The sequence below is a fragment of the Puma concolor genome, chromosome F2 (assembly GCF_028749965.1).
Source record: "Puma concolor isolate L17-30 chromosome F2, mPumCon1.1.hap2, whole genome shotgun sequence".
NCBI lineage: Eukaryota > Metazoa > Chordata > Mammalia > Carnivora > Felidae > Puma > Puma concolor.
Window position 1 is genome coordinate 30,516,124 of NC_141684.1, and position 19,969 is coordinate 30,536,092.

At 39.8% G+C, this 19,969-nt stretch overlaps 1 protein-coding gene and 1 long non-coding RNA gene across 2 annotated transcripts in view; one reads left to right on the forward strand and one right to left on the reverse strand.

Annotated features, from left to right (window-relative positions):
• Positions 1–1,649: 1,649 nt before the first annotated feature.
• Positions 1,650–19,469, reverse strand: LOC147571902 (uncharacterized). Its single transcript, XR_015247080.1, has 2 exons — positions 19,370–19,469; positions 1,650–2,024 (listed from the first exon to the last, which is right to left on the reverse strand). It is a non-coding gene; the product is annotated as an uncharacterized LOC147571902 (long non-coding RNA).
• Positions 19,432–19,969, forward strand: part of RSPO2 (R-spondin 2) — a 157,662-nt gene continuing 157,124 nt past the window's right edge. The window contains exon 1 of the mRNA XM_025922741.2: positions 19,432–19,564. Within this exon, the coding sequence (XP_025778526.1) occupies positions 19,471–19,564 (94 nt within the window). The 5' untranslated portion in view covers positions 19,432–19,470. The remainder of the gene's footprint in view (positions 19,565–19,969) is intronic.

Genomic DNA, 19,969 nt, shown 5'->3' on the forward strand with positions numbered 1-19,969 from the left:
CTTTCAACAGTCGTGGGCTCACAATTAAAGAAGTTGTTTCTTAAGGAGGAAGAGCAGAATGGAGGTAGGCTGAGATTGTACTCAGTCCAAACTACCTCATACAGCTCTCTGGTTCTTAGAAGTCAGCCAATTCAATTTAATTTCATTTGGCTTCCCCTTTCAAAACTGCATACATTGGATGACACAATCTGTTATATTAGATTTACTAATATTTTATAGTGATGCAGCAAAGAGCAGGCCAAGTACCTTAGACACATGAGATTTATGGCCCAGTGATTAATCTTGTAAAAATAATGAATTGCCACCAAAAAGGGGGAAAGAACAGATTCTTTCCCAAACAGGAAAGGAAATCTAACCCACGTATTTGATGGATGAGTATTTAAAAAAAAAAAAACAAAACAAACAAATAGGAAACATTTGGAATCTAAAAAACCTCTTCCTGAACACCCAACAGTCAACATCTTCCAAAACCAACTTGGTGGGTGCAGTTGGCAAACGGAATTGGACCTCTCACCTTAAGAATATTAGCAAATTGCAATGGGTGTGCTCCAGAAGAAATACAATCTTCTTACACTAGGACTTTCCAGCAGGAATGCAGCTTCTACAGTTGGCAAATCTAACTGACACTCGCAAATAGGTCCAGTTTGAAAGATGAGGATTCAGGATGCAGTGAACAGCATATTTTTCTTATTATTTTTATGTGTATCTAGCCTTTTGGAAAAAAAGGTAGAAAAATGTTTCTGAAACTCAAACTCCAATGACTTATAAAAGCCATCTCTTAATCTTTCCTCCAGTTTTTTTATTCATTCATTCATTCATTTATTTGAAAGGAAAGGGTAAAAATGAAATTTATTCTTTTTTAGATATAAAGGAAAAGCAATTTTGATTGTTTGAGGAGGAGGGGTATGTAACAGGTTGGCTAAAGCTATACATTTTCACATACATACTATACTTCTGGTAGCACTCCTGCTTATTATTATCAGCCTTTAAAATGAAAAACCTACCTTTTCTCAAGTGGTATTACCCTATAGTACATTGCTTTATTTTTTTAAGATTTATATAAAAATTCAGGGGAGTCTTGCTTCACTGGTTTTTCATGAAAGAAAACATTTCCTTTGCAGATTGGAATTAAAAAATGCAACTATTGGACTTGTTTTCCTTTTCCTTCCTCTAAAACCAAGAAACATATTTTTCTTTCTGCACCGAGACTATTACTGAGCTATCAGATGACCAGTTGGGTCCTGAAACCAAGATATTTATAGTCTGTAAATATTTTTATGGTGGTAGTGGTGAAGAAAGGGGTGGTCTTCCCTATACACACAGACTGCCTTATAATTTTTTTTTTAACATTTAAAAGTAAAGTCCATTTTTCCTGCATGAGAACAAAGCAATCTGTTTCTGCTGGGAGGACTTATGGTGATTTTCTTTTATTGCCCTCTCAGACATGTGGATCTGTGATTATACAGATTTTGGATCTATTTTTGAAGTCTCTTTCATGTACAGCATAGGTATTGAGAAATCAAAAAGGTTTATAAACATAGACAAAATTATATTTCAAACAGCATTCTTTTTTCTGAATCAGTTTTATCTTAGAGCACATAGTCCTGAAAACAAAGTAACCCAGGAATTTACATTTAAAAATATTGCTGTTTGTGCATCAAAAGCAATTTATTGATGTATAAGTCAGCTATGCTTTGGTAACAAATGATTCGTAAATCTCAGTAATTTAGAATAACAAAAGTGTCTGAGGATCAGCTGTGGCTCTGTGTTATCCTCTTATTCCAGGATCCAGATAAAGGAGCAGCTTTTATTTGAAACATGTCTTTTTCAGGCCTAAAGAAAAAGAGCAAGAGACACTCATCATGGCTCTTAAAGCTTCTGCTTGGATGTGGCATGAGTCACACATGCTTTTGACTAAAGCAAGTCACATGACTAAGACCGATATCAGTTGGCACACGGAGGTATATTTCTCCCACAAGAAGTCATTGCAGTTTCCATGGTAATGGGTAAGATGAATAATTATCCTAAAGGAAACAGGAAAGAAATAATTGAAAGTCACAATGCAATCCACCAGAATGATCATGAAGAAGTTCTATAAACCCATCACCAGTCAGTCTAGGAAGCTTCTAGTCTCCATCCTACTTCCACGATTTAAATCAGGACTGTCCCAGCCCCGAAGAACACATCCAGAGTTCCTTCCTCCTGTTGTTTGATGTGCACTCAGGATACTAAAAAAAATATACCTTTTATTATTTGCATGAGCAGAGAAAATTTAGAAGGGTCAAAGTTCTAAAAGAAAAGCATTATGATATAGCTCACAACTGGAGACTCATACAAATATTGCTCAATATTCCTAATTTCTTCTACCTTCGCTTATTCTTTTTTTCTTTCCTTCTTTGTCTTCCAACCTCTCCTCTTCTCCCCTTCCCCAAATACATATATTTTATTTATTATATCTCTCACATTTTCTTAATTTCTCTTCTCTCCTATTCTCTTTTCTCTTTTAATTTAATCAACTCATTCTTTCAATTAATATTACTTCCTAAATACATCTAGGATACTAAGATGAAACAGACATGGTCCCTAGCTCAATTTATGAAATAAGAAAATTCTATTAAGTCTGTCCAAGGTACTTTCTAACTCTGAAATCCTATGATTATTTGTTCCCTAGGGTATGCATATTTGCAGGAGAGAAAGGGATATACAAAGTTAGAGACAATATAAGGTGACATGTTTTAAATGCCAGAAAAAGGTAATTATAAAGTATTATGGAAATTCAGCAGGAGGAGATTGTTTTTAGGATGGGTTGGCAATAGATCAGTCTCATTATCTGAATTTTTTTTTTTTTTTTTTTTTTTTTTTTGGGACAGAGAGAGACAGAGCATGAACGGGGGAGGGGCAGAGAGAGAGGGAGACACAGAATCGGAAACAGGCTCCAGGCTCTGAGCCATCAGCCCAGAGCCTGACGCGGGGCTCGAACTCACGGACCGCGAGATCGTGACCTGGCTGAAGTCGGACGCTTAACCGACTGCGCCACCCAGGCGCCCCTATCTGAATTTTTAAATCATTCCCTCTCTAGAAAATTTCTCTTCTTTCATTAGCTGACTCTTTCTCTCTGTCTCAGATATTTTATTGTTGGTGATTAGACCAGGGCTCTGAATCTAGTTCCTATATTACCAGGACTCTATTTCCAAGTTACAGAAACCCAATTCAAACTGGCTTAAGCCGAAAAAGGAAATGTACTGCCTTTTAAAATGGAAAAGTATCAAGCCTATGGGCATATAATATAGGTATTTTTTTAAGTTTATTTATTTATTTTGAGAGAGAGAGAGAGAGAGGCAGAGAGGGAGGGAGAGAGAATCCCAAGTAGGATCCATGCTGACAGCACAGAGACTGACATGGGCTCAAACCCATGTACCATGAAATCATGACCTGGGCCAAATCCAAGAGTAGGACACTTAACCAACTGAGCCACCCAGGCACTCCAGAATCTAGGTATTTAAAAGATGTCCTCTAGAATCTATTTCTTTTCCTTGGCTTTTCTTTTCTTGGTGTTGGCTTTATTTGCAAGCATGCTCTTCCCTCATGACTCCAAGATGGCCTTACAGACTCACCGCCTACCAGTTTCTCAACCTTAGCATTTCCAGCAAAGATTCTCCTGTCATTGGTCTGACCTGGAAAGCTGTCCTGATCCTGAATCAATTACAGTAAGTAGGGAAATGGAATGCTTCAAATGGTCAGGCAGAGGTCACGTTACCTACTGCTCTTGGGGGCTGAAGGAAAGTGAGACTTCCTTGTAAATGTACAGAGAATGTGTGTAACTAAAGAAAATAAGGTTGCTGTTTGAGAATGGAAAACAGACTTGCAAAAATGACAGATATCTGCTACATAGTATAGGCTTAAGAATGCACTGTGATGAATATGATGGTGTGGTTACTGATTTTATTCATTATATAGGCATGTATGGATGCAAAGTGAATCTGTTCTTTTCTACCCAAACTTTACTGTCCTTAGCCTTTTCTGTCTATTTCACTCATTGTCAATCATATTCCCTGCAGATATTGTGAAGCTTCTTTTTTTCCTTGAAACACATTAAAGCATAGCTATTTTATGGTTTGTCTGATTATAATGATATTTGTAGTCTTTGTGGGTCTCTTTATGTTGTCTGTTGTTTCTTGTCCACTGTGACTCTTGTGTGTGTCTGCTTATTTTTTACTCTGTGCTGGTTATTGTATTTGAAAAATTATTTGTGGGACTAATGTGAATTCAGGATGAAGGCACTTTATTCCTAGGCAATTTTGGAATTTGCTTCTGTCAGCACCTGTGGAGACTATCAGTCCAGGACCACCTTAATTTTATTTCAATGCTTGAGTGTCCCTAGACCACCCAGGTGATGTAAATCTGGGATGCAAGAGGTGGTGAGGGCTGGTTTACTACTGAACCACCCTGACTCTAAGCTGGGGTACCAGGTTATTGTGAGAAGGGTCTCCTATTTAATTCCTCAATTAGTATCTATCTTCGATTTGAATTTCTATTTCTCTTTCCACAAGAAACCCTCCCTTTCCGGAGAAAATGGAAATTCACATTTTTATGTTGGGTAAATAGCCTCAGGATGAAAGTGGTTTTTGTGCTCACTTAACATCCTGGGTTCTTTGGCCTGTTATTCCTTACTATCTTGTTAGCTCTTTGTGGCTGTTGGAATGATGTTTATTATTTTCAGCATTTTTTAGTTGTTTTCAGCAGAAGAGTTGGTTCAAATAATGTAGCCTGCCATTCCTGGGAACAGTAAGTCTTCTCTCTGAAAACCCTGGTCTATGCTTCATCATTCCTGATCCTTTCTTTCTGTTGTGTGCTCTCCCACTTTTCTGTCCTATTTTTTTTTTTTTTATTGTGTTCTGCTTGTGGATAGACTGGGGTTACCATACCTATATTACTGGACCGGGGTAACCAAACCAATATTTTTTGATGTGATGTCATGGATCAACTTCTCATGATCTTTGATGAACGTCTTTATATCTCTGTCTTGAAATTAATGGTATAGAGTCCTTCTGATTTCTCCAAAATACTGTCATCTTGGTCCATTTGGACTCTGGTGTACTTTTGGGATATCTATCTTTCTAATTTTAAATTATGTCTACCATCTGAAAGCATGATAAAAATTATAGTGTGACACAGGTTAGGGGTACCAAATACTCAAATATTTGCCTATTTACAATTGTATTACATACATGTTTGCATGCATATTTCCTTTACTTCTTGTCCTCCTAAGGGAACATTTACTAGCCTTGTTATTTTTCTTGTAATCCCCTTAGATTTGATTCCTGCCCCTCCTCCCACCAGTTTCCTCCTTGGCTTGTTTGTTGGTTCTCTTCTTTTACATACCTTAAATTTTATATTTTTTTCAAGGTTTGTCTTGTTGGATTTTTGCCTCCTTACCCTGGAAATCTCTACTATTCCTTTGGCTTCAGTTGTATTCTATGTGTACCTGATAATCAAATTTTATCTCTAGCTCTGGCCTTTGTAAGGTGTTCCAAGTCTGTGTCATCACTGATTACCTGCTAGCTCTACCAGGATGTTGTCCATGTTTTAAAATTCTGCATTTCTGGGGCACCTGGGTGGCTCAGTGAAGTGTCCAACTTCAGCTCAGGTCATGATCTCACAGTTCATGAGTGTGAGGCCTGCATCAGACTCTGTGTTAACAGATCAGAGCCTGGGGCCCACTTCGGATTCCGTGTCTCCCCCCTCTCTGCCCCTCCCCCCCTCTCAAAAATAAACATTAAATAAATAAATAATAAAATTCTGCATTTCCAATATTGTATTCTTTCTCCTCCAGTCTCTTTTCTGGGATTATATTTTTGGTAATATTGTTAACATTTACCCAGTCTTCCTAAATAGAAACTCCAGCATCATCCTTGCCTTCTACCTCTCCCTATTCCTACATTAATTTTTTTTTTTTACATCTACTTATTTTTGATACAGACAGAGCACAAGTGGGGGAAGGGCAGAGAGAGAAGGAGACACAGAATCCGAAGCAGGTTCCAGGCTCCGAGACCGACGTGGGGCTCGAACTCACAAACCACAAGATCATGACCTGAGCTGAAGTCGGATGCTTAACCAACTGAGCCACCCAGGTGCCCCATCCCTATTCCTACATTTAAGCGATCAATCCTTCCTTTTCATTTCCACCAATATTGTACTGATCTAGTTTCATACATAATATGGATGATAATCACTGTTTATAGATTCTCTATTTGCAAATCTGCCTACTCACTAACATTTATTTATAACCCCCAAATCAATATTTACGGCAGTTTCATATTCCTGGATATGCACAGAGTGGCAAAAAATTTAAATTGCCTGACATGCATGTTTCCAGCAGAGGTTCAACAAAGTGATAGTTTGTCTTCTTGTTTCAGTTCTCTGACTATGAACAAGTGTCCTTTTTTGCAACCTATTTAGTACTGGATTTTTTTATACTTGGGGGATTTTCTGTTGGTGATTTTTATAATGGGCCCCAAGCATATAGTTGAATCTAGTGTTCCCTGGTGTAGGAAGGCTGTAATGTGCCTTATGGAGAAAATACATGTGTTAATTAAACTTCATTCAGGTGTGAGTTATAATGCTATTGCTGTGAATTTGATGTTAGTGAATTAACAGTATATATTAAATAAAATTTCTTTAAACAGAAACACACTTAAAACAAGGTTGTGTATTGTTTGGTCAATAAAATGTGAACATAGGCTTACAGGAACCTAACACTGTTTTTCTCCTAGGAACAATTGTTTAGAATTCATGGCTACTTTATAGAACACAATCACCACGAAAATCAACTGTGTGTGTATAAATAGATCATACAAAATATAGTCATATACGACATATAATAAAGCATGTATATGATTAATTTCTGAACTGGTTTCCCTCTAATGCGTTTTCAGTATCACTGAAATAATTATTTTCCTAAGGTAGAATTGAATATGTTACACCTCCTACTTAAAAAAAAAGTCCTCAATTCATATTGAAAATTCCTTTTTGTTACCATCAAAGCCTATTCGCCTATAATCTGTCTACAATTCACTTTGCCGGTTAAAAAATTTTTTTTTAATTTTTATTTATTTTTGAGAGAGAGAGAGAGACAGAGTGTGAGCAGGGGAGGGGCAGAGAGAGAGGGAGACCTAGAATCCGAATCAGGCTCTAGGCTCTGAGCTGTCAGCACAGAGCCCGACATGGGGTTTGAACCCACGAACCGTGAGATCATGACCTGAGCCAAAGTCAGATGTCCAGGCGACTGAGCCACCCAGTGCCCCATCACTTTGCCAGTTTAAACCCTCATCTTCTGTCCCTCCGTCCATGCCCCACCCCATTAGCACCTTGGCTTAGTAGACAACTATTTCCCTTTATATCTCTGTTTACTTGCTTTCTATCACTTTTGATTTAAATGCTTTTTGTTGCTTCCCTGATAAAATCCTATTCAGTCTTCAAAACCATGATCTTATATCATCTCTGTAAAGTTTTCTTAATACTCACACAACAGCAGTAATTGCTTTTGTGTTTATTTCTAATTTTTTTTTTAATTTTTTTTTCAACGTTTATTTATTTTTGGGACAGAGAGAGACAGAGCATGAACGGGGGAGGGGCAGAGAGAGAGGGAGACACAGAATCGGAAACAGGCTCCAGGCTCTGAGCCATCAGCCCAGAGCCTGACGCGGGGCTCGAACTCACGGACCGCGAGATCGTGACCTGGCTGAAGTCGGACGCTTAACCGACTGCGCCACCCAGGCGCCCCATCTAATTTATATTTATCACTGTTGCAGAGCAAGTTACAAACAAGGAAAGGGGGAAGGCTAGAATAAATTGTGTTGTTGGATTGGAATGAGAGTGTACATAAGAACTCACTCATGGTTTTAACTCTGATGCTGAGAAAAACTAGAAGCTATGACACTCCTGGCGTTGTGTAAATCCACACCCAAGTCTTGGTTTCCAAACAGAATTCTCTAGTAAATAGAACCAGAGCTTTGGAGAAAAGGTTCATTGCAGGGCTGGAATATGGAAAACACAAGATAAGTCTGGAAGTTATGGTTGTGCTGAAATTGAAAAATACTTAAAGAATGTTTGGAACATGTGAAAAGGACACAGAACCCAGCTTAAGATTCTCCCAGAGGCCAAATCTGGGACAAACTGAGAATCAAAATAAATACAGTTAACACAAATAACCCATTGAACAAAATAAGAATCCATGGGTCCATACTGATATCAATCAGTTGATCAGGGAGAAGAGAAAGTTTTCTCTTATAATAGACAAACAACTAATAAATGTGGAATAAATAATGCATTTTGAAAGTTGCCATTTAGCAACTGTCAGAGGATAATTGATTTGAACAAGAATCATTAGATAGATGATCAAAGTAGATAGTGAAAGTTTGATGAGGGAAAAAATATTTACAATAGTGCCAGGGTTTTCCATAAAATAATTGTGAACATCAAAAGGAAAAATAGTGACTTTTCCATGTAAGATCCTGACACATAATATCTTAACCAAGCAATGGGTAATGGGACAGATTAGTATCATGTTCCTCTTGATATGATGCCCTGATAAGGTCACAGCATCAATATCATCTTATTCCTCCTAATAAAGGCATAAGCTTAATCTAGTTGTGAAGGAGTACCAGAAAAATCTAAGCTAAAGGATGTTAAAAAAAAATGACTGTGTTCATTTTATCTTCAAAATGTCTAGGCCACAGATGACAAAGATAAACTAAAAAAAAGTTTCAGGTTAAAGAGGACAATGGCGCATGACAACTAAATGTCATATGTGATCCTGGATTCCTCCTGGCCTGGAGGACAAGTAGCTGTAAAGGGCATATTAGACTACTGAGAACATTTGAATATAGGCTGTGAATGAGATAATGATACTATATCCATGTCAGCTTTCCTAATTTTGATAATGTTGAGGTTATATAAGTGGATGTTCTTACTCTCAGGAAGTATACGCTGGAGTATTTAGGAATAACAGGGTATATTTAAAACTTGCTCATCGTTGGTTTAGAAAAAATACATAAGGTTGGGGTGCCTGGGTGGCTCAGTCAGTTAAATGTCTGACTTCGGCTCAGGTCATGATCTCACGGTTGGTAAGTTCGAACCCCATGTCTGGCCGTGCTGACAGTTCAGAGCCTGGAGCCTGCTTTGGATTCTGGGTCTCCCTCTCTCTCTGCCCCTCCCCTTCTCATGCTCTGTCTCTCTCTGTCTCAAAAATAAAATAAACATTAAAAAAAGAAAAAGAAAAAATACATAAGGCTATAGAGATAAAGTGAATGATAAAACAGATGCAGTAAAATTTAAACATTGCTAATACTTGGAAAAGGGTATCTGGGTTTTTTTGAAATTACACTGAAATAAAATGCACAAAAATAAACACTTTAGGAAGCAAAGACAATCACTTGTTTATTTATTTACTTTTTATTGTTTATCTCTTCCAAGTAGTATATATGTGTGTGTGTGTGTATGTGTGTGTGTGTGTGTATGCGTGTATATAGGCTCCATAAGGGCGATGGTCCTGTCTTCCTTGCTCACCACTCTATCCTCAGCACCCATAACAATGTTAATATATAGGACTTCAATAATTATTTGTTGAATGAATAAAAGAACATATGAAGACAAATTACAATAGAACCCTTTTCTTCTTCCTTTCCTTTCCTTTCCTTTCTCTTCCCCTTCCCTCCCCCTCCCCTTCCTCTTCCTTCCTTCCATCCTTCCTTCCTTCCTTCCTTCCTTCCTTCCTTCCTTCCTTCCTCCCTCCCTCTTCCTTCCTTCCTTCCTTCCTTCCTTCCTTCCTTCCTTCCTTCCTTCCTTCTTTCCCTCCTTCCTCCCTCCCTCCCTCCCCCCTCCCTCTTCCTTCCTTCCTTCCTTCCTTCCTTCCTTCCTTCCTTCCTTCCTCCCTCCCTCCCTCCCTCCCTCCCTCCCTCCTTCCTTCCTTCCTTCCTTCCTTCCTTCCTTCCTTCCTTCCTTCCTTGTAGCTTCATGCCCAGTGTGGAGCCCAATGCAGGGCTTGAACTCATGACCCTGAGATTGGAGGCCTAACCAACTGAGACACCCAAGCACCCCAACAATAGAACACTTTTGTCTTTAATTTTGTACTCTCCTGAAACCTTACACAATCTAAAGTAAATTTTTTTTTCAAAAGAGGAAACAATTCTCAAAGAAATGAGGCATAAAAGACAACAATTTCCTAACCCCCAACCCTCCCTCTTAGCAGAATATTAGGAAACTTTTCTCTGGGAAATATGACCAACCCTAGTTAGAATAATCAAAGAAATTATATTTTGATTTCTCTCAATAAATGCCTCAGTTTATTTATGGTCCATTTTTATAATAATTTTCAAGTTGACAAGTATCACCCAAATGATAAGGTTTTTTTTTTAATGTTTATTTATTTTGGGGAGAGAGACAGAGCATGAGCAGGAGAGGGGCAGAGAGAGAAGGAGACATAGAATCTGACGCAGGCTCCAGGATCTGAGCTGTCAGCACAGAGTCCAATATAGGCCTTGAACTCACAGACCAAACCAGTAGATCATGACCTGAGCTAAAGCTGGACGCTTAACCGACTGAGCCACCCAGGCACCCCCAAATGATAAGTTTTTAAAAATCAGTTTTTTAATCTATCATTTTAAAATAGAAGCAAACAAAACCAATATTGCACTGTATATTAACTAACTCGAATTTAAGTAAAAATTTGAGAAAAAAATACAAGCAAATAGCCAATAATTATCAAATATCAAGAAAATCCTTAAAGATAAAAAGATAAAGGCCACAACTGGAATAAACAAGATCATGTGCTATAAAGAAAAAGTTAAAAAGAGAAAGAGAGCTCTTATAATTAAATGAATGAAAAGGGTGATGGAGAATTCTTTATATGACTTGGATGACAAAGTTGAGGGCAAATTTCAGAAAGTAGAGAAAAAAAGACAGAGATGAAAAATAGGAGAGGTAATATAGGAAATTTAAAAGACAACTCTTATGTTCAATATTTGAACAACAGTTCTTCCAGAAAAAAAGGAGAAAAGAAAATGTGTGTGGGGGGAGAGAGATCATCCACAAAATCACCAAAGCACAGGTACAGAATGGAAGGACATGAATTTGCAGGTTTAAAGGGCCACCAAACTTCCAACAAGAGCAATGAAAAAAGATCCACAACACAGTACTGACAGTGAAATTGTAGGCTAAAGCTTCTGGGACTGGGCTCCAGACAGGAACATAAAAAAGAATCAGCGATTAGAATGGCTTTGGCCTTCTCAAATGTAATATTGGAGGGTAAAATACAGCAGAGTAATGTCTCCATATTACTAAAAAAAAAAATCTCAATATATAATTTTATATTCAGCTAAGTAATCAGTTGTGAGGGTAGAATAGGGACATTTTTAGAAACACAAATTCCCCCCAAATTTACTACTACACAAAATTTTTCAAGAAAGTCTTGGAGAACGTCCTTCACCATAGTGAAGGTTCACTTGGAAAGGGGAAGATGTGGGATGCAGGAAACAGAAAATCCGCCAGAGGTGAGAGGGAAAGGGAATTCCCAGGAAGATAGTGAAGGGACATTCCAGAATGACAACCCAAAGGGTAACCAGTTCAGCTGAAGCATGCCAGAGCCTTCAAGAGGAACTTTAAGTAGATGAAATTGATGGTCTACTTGGTATGAATAAACATATTAAGAGGTGATTAAGAACACCAGAAGAATGTTTGGATTGAATTTCTGGTAAGTCACAGAATACAGAAAACAAGGTAATGATAATTCCAGAGAAAACAAAAAGTTACATAGGAAAGTCACAGTAGTTACAGTTTACTACATGACATGACTCTGAATAACATCAGTCAGAATAACATAACCACTCAATATTGAGCTAACCATATGTGAAAGATGAGGGGATGGAGTGTAGGGAAGAAGCAGGAGGAAAAGGGAATAAGTTCTCTTTATTTTTATCATGGAAAATCTGTAGATTTTATAACAGTCATGATTCAGTCAGGATAGCAGATTCACTAGGTGTTGTAGATCGAGTTATTATAGGAATTAGATCTCACAGAATTGTGAACGAAGCTGAGAAAATAAACATCTGGAAGGGGAATTGGAGAATCAGAGGAGTCACTAATGTGTCTGAAAAGCCAAGCATCCTAACCACCATAGTGCCACAGCAAAGGGAGAATTTGTGGAGAGGTTTCTGGAAATCTATTGTCTCTACAGCTAGTTGTCTAGTCACAGGCCTGGGGTCTCTAGGTCAGCAGGGCCACCAATCAGGAAGAAGGGCTATATGTAGAAAAGAGTGAATTTCAGGCTGGTACCCACTGTGTACCTCAGGCTCTGTCCATCAGCACATCTACTACACAAAGGCCTTCAGAAATTCTTGACCACTATTTCTGTCCCCACACATCTCATGTAAATGCCTGTTTTAGCCAGCTCTAACTCCCAAATCATTACATGGCAGGGGATTTGGAAAATACAGTTCCCAAATTAACCCAGGGATAAGTACAAACTACAACAGTCCATCCTCTTGACAATCTAGCATCGCATACACACCTCTGTTAACCACATTTAACTGCCAGATAAAAACAAAAGCAAACTGATACTTCCACAGAACATGGTGTACCTATCGACTCAGAAACATATTGACCTTCTTTCCAAAAGAGAATCCACAAAGTCTCACATGTTCTTTTATTCATCTTGGGGTGATATTCAATCTTTTAGCTGAGTCACACTCACTATGTCATATGTTGTGGTTTAATACTGTGATGTAAGGTTAACTACAATTTACACATCTTACATTAGTAGAGGAAGGGGAGAGGACAGAATATTGATATTTGATATTTATATCAAATCCAAGGAAGAAATACTTATTATCTGTTTCTGCAACTAGTCATATGATGGTAGCTGGTATTTATAACTTACTTTTTCCCTAGGACTGAAATAGATGGGCAGCCTCATAAAGTCTTACTTGATTTGTATAACAGAAAACCTTTAGGTCTCGCTTACAGAAATGTAACTTGAGTTACCACAATACAGAATCACAGCCTCTTAACCAATCCCAGACTTGAGCTGGTTCACAGCCCTAGAGCTCTTTAAATGAGGAGGAGGTCAGTTCCTGAGCAAGGACCCTCACTTTAAGTCTTTTTCCTGGCCTTCCCCAACAGGACCTTGGGTCATTTACTCAGATGACTGTGTTTTAAGTAAGTAGACATAGCCAGACTTTTGGGGACTAACATTAAATTATTAATACATAACATGTCAAGAAAGGGGCCTTATGAAGACTGGGTAATTAATGGCATTTTGGCTTGGGTCCATCTCTCAGTGGGACTAGTGGGTCTCCAAATTCACACCATGGTTATTTTCTGTTCTGGAGTGAATAGTTAGAGTAGTCATACTCAGCAACTAGAAGAACCCTCATGTTGGTTCTCTGATCTGTATATATATATTTTTTGTATTATTATGTATATAATGTGTGTATTATTATTTTTAAGTTTTCTGTATTGTTTCAAAGTTAAAATGGCTTATAAAGATGCATATAATACTGCAAAGTAAATACATTAAGTGAGAAAAACACAGCAAAGTGAAAATAAGGCTAGAAACATAAAATGGAGCAAGAAATGAGAAGAGTGGATAAAGTGCCTGCCTATCTTGTATACTTGCTGAGGGTAAGCCACAAATTTGCTCTTGAGCTGTTACACAATTCATTATAATTGTAAGTTAAAGACCAATTGCTTAGCAGAGGCATATCTATTTTGGATACTAATAGTGAAAAAAAGTTCTGGAGAGGGTATTTCCTGCTCTTAGGGATTACCTGTTCTATTATCTCAATTAGCATGGCTAATTGCATATCAGAGAAAAAGTTCTCTTTATATTTATGAAACTGAGTCTAAGTCTTAAAAGGGCTGAGAATCATTCTGTTTCTCTTGTCATTGACCAAGTGTAGTAACACTTCCTTCCAGCAACCACATTCACAGAGAAAAGAATGGAAATGACACATATTGCTTTAGTTCAAAAGAGTTCAGAGCACACAAGATTAAGTAAAAGGAAATAATTGTAAACCTTCAGGTCAAATCTTGAGATTTCTCTTATGAGCTGGTCTGAGTTGGACTTCCTTTGAAGAGAGCCTCCTGGATCTATTCCATGAGGGTGGAGAGCAAAATGAGAAAAAAAGCCTTATCACATCAGTCTACAGAAGAGTTCTCAAGTGGCAGAACATAGTATTAACATTTGGAGAAGTCAAATATTTACACATTTTTCAAATGTTAAATAAGTGATTATAGTGTGGCTTTTAAAAATAACAAATTAGCCTGGATAAGGACTGGTCAGTGACCTTGTTGAAGATCTTTCATATTAATCAATTTAATTATTTCATACAAAATATAAATGAACATAGGCTATCACATGCAACTAGCAAAATAAACACTCAACTTATATTTAAGAGGAAAACATTATACTCTCAATACTAATACAGTGGCAAAAATGCCATAATTTGTTTTGAGCTAATTAATGAATAAATTCTAGACTGGAAGGGAGAGTACAACATCAACAAATTTCAACAATGAATAAGAAAATTTGGGAAACTTTAAATGTGAGAATATGAATATCTGCTAACATAAAACATAAGAGAACTCTAAGGCAATTAGCTAATGAAAATGAGACAGCCAAAGTCAACTAAATCTGTGAATATAAGGGTCAGAAAATTTTAAATCTGCTATAATGTAGCTACATCATAAAATCACTAATGTCTTATGGTTTTTAACATAAAAAATATATAGTAGTAAACTCCCAAATGAAAATTTAAAAAGAATGGCATGGGAAAGAGCTTTTACAAGTATGACACAAACAGAAGTCTATACAAGAGAACACTGAGAAATTTAACTACATAAAAGTATTTTAAAATTTGCAGTACAGTAATTGTATACATTAAAACAAAGTTAAGGGGCACCTGGGTGGCTCAGTCAGTCGAGTGGCTGACTCTTGATTTCCGCTCAGGTCATGATCCCAGGGTCATGTGATTGAGCCCCTCATTGGGTTCCACACTGGAAGTGGTGCCTGCTTGGGATTCTCTCTCTCTCTCTCTCTCTCTCTCTCTCTCTCTCTCTCTCTCCCTCTCTCTCTCTCTTTCTCCCATGGCCCCTCTCCTCAACTCTCACTCTCTTTCTCTCTAAAATACAAAGAAAAACAAAAAAAAAGAGTTAAGAGAAAAATCACAAACTTGAGACAATATTTGCAACAAAAATCAAGATATTATATACGTGTATATATACACATATGTGTATATGTACATATATGTACATATGTATATATGTACATATATACATATGTATACATGTATATATATGTATATACATATATATACACATATTATGTGTGTGAATAGATAGGTAGATAGATAGATTCTACAAAGAAAAAATAAATGACCTAAATGACCAAGAACGTAGAAAACAAGGTAAATGAAATCTTTGGATAGTTCATGGAAAAGGAAAATTAAATAGTTTGAGCATATTAAAAACATATAATATTATTTAAAAGAAATAAAAATGGAAACTACTGGTACCACTGTTTGCCCAGGAGTGTCAAAGATCAGAACATGTTGGCCAGTATATAAGGAGATGGACACTTTTATACATTGCAATTTGATAGAACCTCTGTGGGAAGTAATTTTAAGAATGCACACATACACACATATCCAACTGTTTGATCCAACTTTTCTACTTTTAGGAATTTATAATGCAACGGTAAAATGAACCATGAAAAGGCTAATGGAAACATTGCTTATAACAGAAAAAGATGAAGACGATCTAAATGTTATTGGTAGGGAGCTGGCTAAATACAACCATACAATGAAATGATCTGTGATTATATAAAAAGAACAAGAAAGTTTTTTTATGAGCTGATACCAAATGAACTTTAAAACGCATGAAAAAAAATCGAGGTGCAGATCAGTGAATACAGTATTCTACTAGTTGCATAAAAGGGGGAAGAATATAGTACATATAGTATGTGTACATACACATACACCCATTTTCTTGATAAGCACAATGTATCTCTGGAAGTATACTCAAAATCTGGAGAGTTATACACAAATAACTGGTTGTCTCTGAGGAGGAGAATTGGCTTGCTAAGGGAGAGCCCATTCATGGTATCTTCTTTATTGAGGATTGAATTTTAGCTATATCAATGAATTATAAGTGACAAAAGTAAAGTACACAATTTGCCTTCCATCTATAGTATCATTCCCCTCACTTGACCTTCTCTATCACCAATGAGTGGTATGAAGTCAATCTCACCAGTATGTTTCTCTGTAAACAGACACCAGGCACATATCTATTTATAAAGCTAGTTTAATGAAACCACCATCTAAACTCAGTTTGAAGAAAAAGTCCATTGAGTCTCCAAGATGGAGAAACTGAGCTGTGAGGCTCAACAACAACACATTCAGAGTTTAGAAATGAAAGGAAGCAGAAATATGGGATTAAAGTTAATGATAGTTTAGGATCTGCTAGGGTTGTATTTTTTAGTAGCAAGAACATTCCTGGGTTCTTGAAATCAGGAAAAATATTCAGTGAATGGCAAAGAAGAAAAAAGTCTGCATTATCAACAGAGTAGCCCCAAAGCGATTAAGTGTGAGACTCTAAGTACCCCCCCAAAATAAATGTGACTGATTTTTGAGGTTCAGTGGTATCCTTTAAAAAAGCAGAGACAGACCAATGATGAGTCTGTCATCATACTGGTTAGACCCTATAAAAACAAACTTCTTGATAGAAATAGAAAATTGTGAACCAGAACATGGCAGAGATGAAAGAGATCTTATTCTATTTCCTAACAATACTGTCAAGGAAGCTAAGATCAAGCAAATTGCCGAATGTGACCTAGGTGGTTAATGGTGGAGTTAGATCTACTTGGTTTTGTGCTCTATTTGCCCTTAAATATTTTGAAAGATAATGATAACCACGGATCTTGAATGGGTCTCAAAGCTATATAAAAAGGCAGGGAACTTAGAGAAGTCTTTATTCTCCTATGCATTTAACTTCTTTAGAAGTGCAATAAATTTGGTGTGTGGTATCTATGATGGTGGAGGAATTTCTACTGGAATATCAAGCCATCATGCTAGATGCTGGGCCACTCCCTTAGCCTAAATGTTTCCAATTGCTTCCAATTCTGTGATAAAAATCAAAGACTGAAAGCTGAGAAACAGATCCACTGTTCCTGCATGTGTTTTGTCAACTCTATTTGTGCCCTGCGGGCCAGTCTCAGGGGCTGAATTTTCTTATCTAGGAAATGGGACCAGTGACCTCAACTCGGATTTACTTGGATGTTCTCAGGCATGCATAAAGGAAATAACACTGAAGTTCTTAGTGCATAAATGTTGTTATGTAATAGTGATGTCTGTAAAAAAAAGTTATGGATAGGCAATAATGGAATCGTTAATAAACAGGACTCTTCTAATAGTCTTATTGTTTCTACATGATTGTCTCAAGTTTCTAAATTTCTGAACATCTCCTGAAACTGAAGGCATAGAAAAGGAAATTTAAGCAGTACAAAATTCTAGCATATGGTCATATCTACAAACGTTCATACTGCCGTGGTTAGCAGTAAAAAAAAAATCTTATCTTTTGCCTAAGGAGTAAATACATTCATTCCTACAGCAATGAAGGCAGGACCGAAGATTTCATCAGAATGAAATCAGTAGCATCAAGTGTATTCTCCAAACCTAAGGCACTAGATGTTTAAATCAGGAGTCTTTGAGGCTGGAGGGAGAGAGGAGGATTATGACTAAGAAATACTTGAGTGGAAAGTGAACTTTCCTTTAAAGAAACAAGGTCCCAATTTCTTGAGTACTGCAAGCAAAGGACTACAAGTTTTTAAAGTTTTTGTGGAGAAGAAACAAAGTCAAGAAATAACACTTCTGGGGATAAGCGAAAGCTGTTGGAAATACCCCTTTCACTCCGTACACTGAAGGCACGTTTTAATTTCAGCCTGCTAACAGATCGTCCTATAAAACAAAGGAAGACGTAAATTAAAAAGTGGCAGAGATGGGGTAGCTTTCGGGATGCGGCTCAAGTTCAAACTCAGCGGGTCAGAATCAGCAGTCCTGGCCGGTAGCTCAGGAAGGACGGTTTAGGAGAAGCCATCAGTCCGTCAGATGCTCCTGCAGGAAGGTCAGGGCAGAGGTTGGAAACGACCCCCGAGCGCCCGAAAAAGACGCCTTGGGGGTGAACACAGCTAGGCTCCCTGGCGCAGCGAGGTAAGGGGGCGCCCCCATCCTAGCCACTCCTCAGTTTAGCCAAGCACTCCAGGAAAGCCCGGAGGGGATTTGCCTCGGGTTGGGCTCGCTGGAGGCAGTCAGCGCTCTTTAGGACCACAGGGAAACCCGAGAGTTTCTGGCTTTAGGACCCAGGAACTCCGAGGCAGCCTGACACGGATGCCTTGGACCACAGCACCACCTACTTATAGAAGCATCCCGAGCCTCAGCCCGGCTGCATCTCCGTCGGAAAGTGCGCTCGCCACATCCCTTCGGCCTCGCGGGAGCGTTCTGTCTCCCACAGCTTGGAAAGGGAGAAATCCCTGATGTGAAGTGGCTGTGGAGTAGAGCCTAGGAAACCGCCCAGTTGGATAGGGACCCAGAAAGAGAGCGGTCGTGCCGGTCGCCCGAGCGCCGCACTCACCGGTGGGGACGCAGCATCCCCGAGGCTGCGGACGCGCCCTCCCCGCCGCGCTCCCGCTAGCGCCGCCAGCCCAGCGGACCGTGGGCGCACTGCGAGCCCGCGGCGTCCGCCGGAATCCCGGAGCTGCCGGGCGCTCCCGGCGGCTCCCGGCAAACTTTTCCCCAGCCCACGTGCTAGCGAGGCGCCTCGCTTCCCCAGCCCGGGATGGAGCGCCGCGCCTAGGCAAGCCGCACCGTCCGAGACGTAAGTGCCGCGGTAGGCGACCCGCGTCCGGCCACCGCGGCCAAGGCGCTTGCTTACCCCCACCGAGGGACCCAAAGGCCAGCGGGGGCTCTTTAAACCCTGCTCCCGCGGAGCTCTTTCCTTTCCCGGGATCAGCCTCCCGACGCCCTTTCCCCTGGGTCGGAGCCTGTAGCTCCGCAGACATTGCGAATTCACTGATTGTAAATCACCCTCCCCACCAAATCGCCGGCAGCTGTGCTCTCGGGGTTAAACTGCCCCGCAGCTCGTGCCTGGCGGTGGGTTCGCGTCCCCCTCCCTCCCCTTCTTAAATTGGGACGCGCGAAGAGCCGGTTGTCTCCCCGGGGCGCTCTCCACTCCACGTCTCCTCGTCTCTCAGGTTCAAGGCTTGAGAGATGCTGACCGCGCAGAACTGACCAGTGCGGTCCCCGGGCTAGTGGCCACTCACCCTTTGCATCTTCCCCAGCAGCGCGGTGGGCGCCGGCTACTTGGATGAGCTCTCCAGTTCCCCGACTTTGAGAGGCGCCTGTCCCCCGCCCGACCGCCCAGATGCAGTTTCGCCTCTTCTCCTTTGCCCTCATCATCCTGAATTGTATGGATTACAGCCACTGCCAAGGCAATCGATGGAGACGCAGTAAGCGAGGTGGGTCCTACTCTGCCCGAGGTGCGTGGGAGCCGGTGGGATCGAGGCGGGGGCGGGTCGCGGCACTCAGGCGGGGGCTCCCGGGGCTCAGCTGGGCAGACAGTGCCCTCTACCTCGCTCTCGCGCGCCACCGCTCCGCACTTTGTGGGCCCCTGAGCTCGGCGGAACGCAGTCTTTTCCGTTCTCAGTAGGCACCGCGAGCGGGAGAGAGAGGTGCGGAGGGCCGGGGGAGCCCCGCGGGCGCTCAGGGCTAAGTGGTGCGGTCCGTAGCCGGTTCGTTGCCACGCTTCTACTCCTCAACTCTGCTCTTTCGCTCTCCTTTCTTATCGGGCATCCAGTTTTTCTTGTTCTTCTGCTTCTCTGTCTTCATTTCTTTTTGGTCCTCTTACCCATCTCCCGTGCAGC